Source organism: Colletotrichum abscissum, assembly GCF_030869225.1.
Source record: "Colletotrichum abscissum strain IMI 504890 chromosome Unknown Scaffold_153.1, whole genome shotgun sequence".
Lineage (NCBI taxonomy): Eukaryota > Fungi > Ascomycota > Sordariomycetes > Glomerellales > Glomerellaceae > Colletotrichum > Colletotrichum abscissum.
Genome location: NW_026850047.1, coordinates 1 through 8,015, shown reverse-complemented (window position 1 = coordinate 8,015; position 8,015 = coordinate 1). Strand labels below are relative to the sequence as shown.

Below are 8,015 nucleotides of genomic sequence, written 5' to 3'. Positions count from 1 at the left end.
ACGTTATTACAACAGCGATCAGCGTCCAGGGCGCACGAACATTTGACTATGAGCTTTATGTTGATGGGAAGGCCTTTCTCAAAACTGCTGGCAAGATACCTGTTTACTCACAAAGCTCAATACCATTCACGAGATTCCTGCCCTGCGTAGTGAAGGCACCGAACCAGTAAAAAACGAATCCATTCTTAGTGGCTAAATTTATGGCTACGCCCAGGATCACGGCCAGTACTGGTCCAAATATCTGTCTGGTGCTCGCAACGGCCCCACCAGCGGTAGAGAGGAGCTAACCTTAGACCTTTCCGTCTCGAGCCTTTTTCAAGTCGACTACGGACGCTTGTACATCGACGAATCCGAGAGTCTGTTCGTCGGGACAGCTTGTCCCAAGTCCAAGAGCTTTCTGTAGTTCGGCAACTGCTGGGAGGTTGAAGGGGGCACCCCCGTGGAAGCCGTACTTTTGATCCGCGCTAAACTTCGTCCGACTAACTTCTCTAGAGTGACCGTTCAAGATCGTCTTCAGGGCAATCGAGCTCAAGCCTTCGCGAAGAAGTATAGTCTCGTCGAAGGAGATAGTACTGTATATGTCTCTGTCGCCTGATTGTTGCTCGTCTAGCTGGCGATGATATTTCGCCACGTCCTTGGACAGATTGCCGTCGAAAAGAACTACCTGTATGGAAAACTCAGAACCACCGCCTTTGACGTCTTTCAAACGCTTTTTGATCAATTCTACTTCCTTGAGTTCCAGGGGGGAAGCCGTGAGCAAGATGATGTTGGTAGGATGCGACGCCTCGTCGTTAGACAACCGCGACTGCAATGCGATGGACCGCTCAATGGTGAAGCGAATGCTATTCCGGAGTTTCAGCTGAGCCCGCGCTTCCTCGGTAGCCGTGTCGTAGACAGCGACGAGCTTCTTCTGTGTCAGATCTCTGGCCCTCCAGCCTTCCCAAAACCCGATCTTTTCCTCGCGAACGTGGTTTAGTAGCCGGCTGTGCATTTCGCTATCCGACATACGCTCCATGGTCGGCTTCTTCTTCTCATCATTGACGAGGTTCGACATCCACGCCTGAATTCTCATTTCTTGGAGAGTCTGTGAGTCTTTCACGATTGCTACGGCATGGTCCCAGCTCGGAGTCTTGAAAAGCTGTTCCAGCGCCTGTGTTATCTTGAGTTTCGCCTCGGAGACGTGGACGCCGTCGCTGTTGCTATAGGTGGTGAAGAAGAAGCTCATGTCGCACTCGTATGCTTCCGCCAAGAGCCTGAGGAATGCACCAAGAAATTTTATGCAACGCCGGGCTTCAGCGTTCTGTCTGAAATTCTCGTCCATATACACCTGGTATCCTTTCTCCTGGAGCGGCCGGAAAGCGTTCTTCATGTTGGCTTCTTGGGCGAGGCGGATGATACCAGCCTTCGATCTGTCTGGATCCGGGTATTCGGGCAAAGCCTCGTCTGGCGGGAAAAAGAGGGGAGCTTGACTGCCGCCATGGGTATCCCTCACGGGGCACGAAGCATCCCCGACTGGGACAGGGCCAAAGTCCAGCTCATGATCACGGCGTGGTTGTGACTTCGAGAGACAGGAGCCCATTGCGATGAGAGCTAGTAAGGTGATTTACAGACCAGGACAAAGAGAGTGGGTGAAGACGATTGCAAGAGGAATTTCCTGTACGATGAGGACGGGCACGTCTGGTGTTCTATATAGTAGTCTCTGGAATGCGATGGTGGAACTGCTATGCAGTCCTGATCAAACATCCGGGCCTGACCAAGGCAGAGGTAACGCGAATTCTCGCCTTGCCGAGGCGAAGAGAAAACGCCTCATAGGCTGACTCAAGAACAGACGACGCGACACTGGGCGATCTCGAAGGAGGCGAATAGCAGGAGACATACACCGCCCCGGTGTCTCCCTGGCCAGCTTCGCACCGCCTCACGATGTGACCACACGAAGTACCGTACATGATTGCCCATCTACTGTCTCCGGGTACGGACGTCTTGCAGAGTGTACAGCGACGGCCGTGGGTGAGAGCTCTACGACACAGACAGGAGCGGAGGCTTCCGTCCACGACCCTTGGTCTGGCTAGACGGCCCACGCACACAGGTGGAAAACCATGTTGGCCGAGTTTTGTGACTTCCCTTGCACCAGGGAGTAGCCATCAATGATAATCACCGCGTGGCACAGACAACTTGCAGGGACCGAGAGTACAGCGGGCGTTCCCTGCCCGTCCCGCAGTTCATCTCAATCCATCGGAATCTCGTCACGGATCCCAAAACCTGGCCAGAGCTGGAGGAGTGTACATTACCCAACAACGAATATCCCCATAGACCGTGGTACTGGGAAGGCCTATTCAGGCCCCGATGGGGTGCACGTCGCCTGAAGCATCAACAGCAAGAAGTAGATTACGGAGCACACACCTCCCCTGTCATCCGCAGTTGGGTGCACCTTGCAGGGCACCATGCGGACCCGCACGTACCGCGCTTCCTGGCAGAACGCTCGCGTACGTACCGAGCTCTGTCGTGGAAGTCCCTGGACGGAGCGAGCCAGGGTGCGTGAGACTCTCGAGACGGGGGGAAGGTTACCTTGTTGATCTCGAGGTGGATGGGGCCCAGCCGACCGAGTGGTCATGCATGCACATTTGTGCTTCGGCGGATCGTAAATTGGCTCTGTGGCTAACACAGCCAAGGCCGTCGTGCCGCGAAGCGCAGTCGACGGCCGTTCGAGGGTACGAGGCGTTTGCTTTCGAATGCGCAAACTGCTCGGCGTGGTGCTGGTATGAGGGGCCTATCCCGTCGGGCTTCATTAACGGCCACGGATGAGGCTGGCAGTGGCGATTGCTCAGCATCATACACTGTCTCTGTGTATATGTCCGCATCACTGGAGTTGACGGGACCCAGGCCGCCATCTCACATTCATACATCCAATGGCCTGCACAAGTTACAAGCACTTTCAGGGCAGATCACAGTCTTTACAGACCGTCATTTCGAGGACGGGCGATAAAGATGACCTAGATGACGCTTCGAAGCTTGCGAGAGCGTCTGAGCAACTGATCAGTCTTCAGATCTGTGGAGATACGCGAGCGTCTATCGCTATCTCACATCTAGCTTCTCTCTGCCAGTCTTCTCGTCTTGGGATTACTCTGTCAAGGCGATGTGTTGCTGACGAGATTGAAGGTTTTGGGAAATTCGGCACGCTCGGGACTGAAATCCGGTTCATGACCTTCAGATATCTTGACCACGAAGCGAGGACTGGTCTTCCCGCTGCGACTTATGTCAATTAATACTGAACCACATTGGTTTGATTCGACGGCCTGTTCCTGAAGGTTTAAAGCCTTGGCCCTCCCCTGAACAACCCCCCCCCCCCCCAAAAAAAAAAAAAAAAAGGAAAGAGAAGATGGATGCTATGGGAGAAGTAGTATGAGAATAGATGAGGATTCCGAACAAAGCTTGAGCCAAACGCCCTTTTGCCTAGAAAACACCCGTTGACCCGTGCCGCCTCGGTAGGTCACGTTCACCATCTGCCCGACCACAAGGTCAGCATGCTTTTGCAGCCTCGAGTGTGATGCCTCCATGCCAAGAAAATCCTCCCGTCCCAGAACATTGCGGAAATATCAGAATGGGGTGCAAAGACTCACCTTCAATTCACCCAGATGGCTCGTCGTTCGGACATCAATGGATGACATAGCCTCCGACCAGGACAAAGGATACTGCGAGACCCATGCACACCGGCTACTTCATGTAGTTCAGAAGCGAGGCTTTGTGAGTTATCAAACACACTTTTCTTGATGGAACGGACAGCTTGAAGTAAATTCAAATTTCTTAGGTCCCGATTCTGTGGGATCATTGCCTTAAAACGCTTCTGAAGCTTGTCGAGACTTTGCAGTAGCAGAAGCATAGTTCAGCATTGACCTATATCACATGTTTACACTGTCCCAGGGCCCCAAGCCCATCGTCACAGCGAGTCACACTGGTATGTACCGGCGAGCGCATTGCCACAAAGCCTCTGACGACGACAGAAATGTCATATTGTGTCGCTGCAGAATGTAAAAAGACTTGGCCCCCTGATGAACTCGATCAAGCTTGTCTAAGCCCGTTTCTACTACGTCCGTCATCTGCTCAGTCCCTCAATTAATGCCAGCCATCGATCACAGCGCATGACTTGAGGATCGTTCAGCCGCGTATCAAGCGGCTTGCAAGTGCATTGTCTGGAATCTGCCCATTATTGGCGCTCCCCGAATGGTTCTGACCCATGCCAAAGCCGTCGATGGGTAATATGAGCACATCCCCGCACAATGTCGGTCTTTCCAAGTATGAAAAACTCATGATGTCCGTCAAATCTGAGTTCATAGATTGCAAGTAGTCAAATATAACTTTTGTCCACACTGCAGAACCGGTGATGTACGAAATATCGAAGTTGCTAGGCCTGTCTTTTGCCTCGTCGACTCCGTCTTGGGCCATAGGACGCCTCATGGACGTGACCACCTGGGAAATCATGTTGTGGATAACCGGATGCCCAGGTGCAGCAGCAATTGTCGAATGGGCAAACTGCAACGGGTAAGCTTTGTCCTTTTGTGGCGCATGGTCTTGCTGATCGTATATGATGCCGACAACTAAGCAGACACGACTCTGCAGATGGCCTGGAACCCATGTATCAATGGGCTTCAGGGCGACAGTGTCTAGATCGGTATAGATTCCGCCTCCAGCTTCCAGGAGGAGATATCGAAGCAGACTAGACCCCATACCAGCATTGCCCAGTTGCTCGTACGTGTGATAAACATCGGAGGTATTACCGTAGTGTGACTTCACAAAGCTGTTGCTGCTTTTGCCGTCGACTAGAGCGCTGTGGGGTCTCAGCTCGTGCTGTACAGAGACAAAGCCAACTTACTACGTATGTCCTCCGTTGAGGGCCAGCCACGTGCTGATGTGCTCCATCGTCGTCCATCTCACGGAGTCATTCATGCCGTTGGCTTTCGGTAAGCTGATCTGCCAGATATGGGGCGGTATGGAGTGCTCTGATAGTGAAAGAGACCAAGAATATGGACGATGCTTGTAGGCGCATGAGATCGACGGTCCATAAAGCATTTGCTGCAAAGGACTGACCACAAATGGTTGATGTAATACACGATTATTGAGGCAGTGCAGAAAGTAGGTGCTGATGGAGATCAGTAAAACCGCTGCAATGATGACGGGAGCTCGTCGGCTAGATGCCGGACGAGAGAAGCGGCATCCGGCGTTTATCACGGATGCCTGAACCTTCTTTGTGGAGTCCATCGGATCTTGAGTCGTGTGCGACTAAAATGTGGATGACGACGTATTTGGATCGGTGCGTGTAGTAGTGTACTGTAGGTAGTTTGAGCGCGGACTAGATACCGTACCGAACACTCAATATGTGTCAATGTTGTTGTGTTCCGAAATGTCAGACCGGGAAGTCTGCGTGCCTTTTGAGATGTCACTGTGTTGGTGCTGAGCACGACAACATGCACGGGTGGAAAGAACCTTTGATGACTTGACGAGGAGTCTGCAGCTGCCCTGATGGATTGAAATGCAATGGTCTTGTGGTCGTTTGCACTCTTCGAAAACAACATGTCTTGGTACGTTAGATACTTTCTGGGTCCGCCCGAACAGCGCCGAAATCAGCTGCTCTCGGCTTGACCAGAGCGATTGTACAATCGCTCAGAATGACTGCACAAGCGATTCGCTTCCGGTCAACAAAATAATCTGTTAAGCAGTTTTGTGTGCACTCTCCATCCAATGAATGTAGACAAGCGGTAGATCTATATCCAGCGCCCAGCTTACAAAAGGTAGCTACTGGGGTTTTCCATAGCATGGACGATCACCAGAACTGGTCCCTGGCTAGAGGGAGATGTGGATCGCGCAGGCAGGTAAAATGGAGAGGAAGCCCTGGTCTTGATCGTGCTGCTGGGGACGCTTCTAGGATCTGACTCCTTCATGCGTCACCAAGTCATATTCTACTCGTCCGGGCAAGCTTGGTTCCACGCGATTGGGACAATGATCACGCAGAAGAAAATACCGGGGTTTTGAGCCGGAGACGCATTTAATTGTGCGTCTTTACTGATGTTCGATACTCGTGCCCAGATCTGGACGAAGCCAGCGCATAGGATTATTTGATCAGTACGATTGGCCATCAGAATTCTCGAGCATTCAAGATTTCTTCAATGACTGGATCAAAGGATGTCTGCCATGATTGGATTAAGTCAAGCCCAAGATAATTGCAATAAGCATTCACCACTTCAAGCCACGCACTAGCATTGAGCCACGGAGACCAGAATCACGCCATGTCAGCAATCCCCGGTGAACTTACGCCCTCCCAGAGACCCTCCAGCTCCATCTACTTGCCGCCGGAGATCCTTGCCATGGTAATGGCATACTGCGATGACAAGAGTCTCCGATTACTAGCGCAGTGCAGCAAGCTTTTTCGGGTTATCTGTACGCCACTGCTTTACCAGCGAGACTTACAATCGCCCGTTCCTCGTTGTGTTGCCTGGGCGATTTCCGAGTGCGGGGACGACTCCGTTTCACTATGTGTACTTCAAAGAGCTCAGCAGTTGGGGGCGGATTTTCAAAGGAGACTGCCGTACGATTGCTTCCTCGGTCATTGCGGTACTGATGTCTTTGAATCCCAACGGGACTGCTCATTCCGAAGTACAGAGCTGCTGTCAGCTTTTCAGCTTGCTCTTCTGTTAGGCCGCGACAAGCTTGTTGCTTATCTTTTGCAAAACGGATTTCGCAGCCAGGAAGTAACTTTCGACGACAAAGTTCGGTCTTTACTTCCGTTCAAAGCGCCTTATGCTTCTCTTTGGGAACTGGACACCTCCATTGCCCCGCTCTCTGCATCGGACTCGCCTTTTCAACCAGCCTTCGAGCCATTTATTCAGTGGGATGAGTTCGAGCCAACCTCTGCGAGGCTTGAAACACTTTCTTTCGCGCCCTGGTTTCCAATGTCGCAAGAGGAAATTCTACAGTATGTGTACGAGTGTGGAGTCAGTAGCTTCACTATGGGTCCGGAAGTCGAATCCAAGCGAGAGAGAATGTTTGTTGTTGAAGCGAAATCTTTCAGACCCAGATGTAACGTGTGGTAGGAAGTCTGCTATCAGAAATTTGCAAATGTCCTCGGATCGGATCAAGGACCACAAAGAAAGCACGACTGTTGCAAAGATTGACGCGAGAGCCTTGTTGTAAACCTTGATAATTTATTCTTCTCATTCAAAACCTCAAACGTAAACACTGCTGAATGTGATTCTGCTATCAAGCAAGAGCTATCATGAAACATCGAGGATGCTTGACCGCGACTATAAGGGGGATGCTGTCGCCAACCTGGAAGACGCAAACTATAGAACGGATATTGTCGCGAGTTGTGGCACGCAGCAATAGCCTTACGGAGTGTAGTAAAGTGGCTTAATCTATCAAAGTGGAATAGACAAAAGAAAAGGTCTATATAATATGTAGGAGTCCGCGAAAAGGCCTTCACCTTCTTCAACTCTCTGATCTCTTTCCGCACAGACATATAAGCCGTTTTTGATGCTTACACAGTGTTGATCAAACCCTGGCTTACAGATATGTATACATGCCAAACATAATACACGTCATTCGACGACCGACCCACACACTTGGGCACGCTCTCCATCTCCAATAACGGAGCTTAGGTAATCCAGAGCCGGCTTTCCAATCCACTTAGAATCCCTGCTGGTGATGACACCGAAGCCAATGTTTGCTCCAAACCATGGATGGAGCACCCCTGTCAACCTAAGGTTTCTCTGGGCTAAGTACTCCCGTACTAAGCCAGACAGGCTGGTCAGCTAGATCTAGTTGATCTCAACCTTGATATTGACCTCACGATCGAGGCAGTCATGAGGGATTCAGCCAATCTAGGGAGCATTACAAGCCTACCCGCAGCATTAGCTTCTGAATCCCGACAAGCACGACAAAGCAACTCAACAAAAAGTTGTCCAGATCAACAACCATATAACTACGGATCTGATGGCTCTGATACCAGCCTGGATATCTCTGCAGCT

At 51.2% G+C, this 8,015-nt stretch overlaps 3 protein-coding genes across 3 annotated transcripts; 1 reads left to right on the top strand and 2 right to left on the bottom strand.

Moving 5' to 3' along the window:
* Positions 1-289: 289 nt before the first annotated feature.
* CABS01_16789 (uncharacterized protein) lies at positions 290-1,579 on the bottom strand (the record flags this gene model as incomplete). Its single annotated transcript, XM_060550119.1, has 1 exon — positions 290-1,579. One exon carries the CDS (start codon positions 1,577-1,579, stop codon positions 290-292), a length of 1,290 nt encoding a protein of 429 aa, XP_060403202.1.
* A 2,573-nt stretch (positions 1,580-4,152) lies between these two features.
* CABS01_16788 (initiation-specific alpha-1,6-mannosyltransferase) lies at positions 4,153-5,253 on the bottom strand (the record flags this gene model as incomplete). Its single annotated transcript, XM_060550118.1, has 2 exons — positions 4,153-4,822; positions 4,868-5,253. 2 exons carry the CDS (start codon positions 5,251-5,253, stop codon positions 4,153-4,155), a joined length of 1,056 nt encoding a protein of 351 aa, XP_060403201.1.
* Positions 5,254-6,278: 1,025 nt separating this feature from the next.
* Positions 6,279-7,182, top strand: CABS01_16787 (uncharacterized protein; the record flags this gene model as incomplete). Its single annotated transcript, XM_060550117.1, has 2 exons — positions 6,279-7,033; positions 7,083-7,182. The coding sequence occupies 2 exons, from the start codon at positions 6,279-6,281 to the stop codon at positions 7,180-7,182; spliced, it is 855 nt and encodes a 284-aa protein (XP_060403200.1).
* Positions 7,183-8,015: the final 833 nt, after the last annotated feature.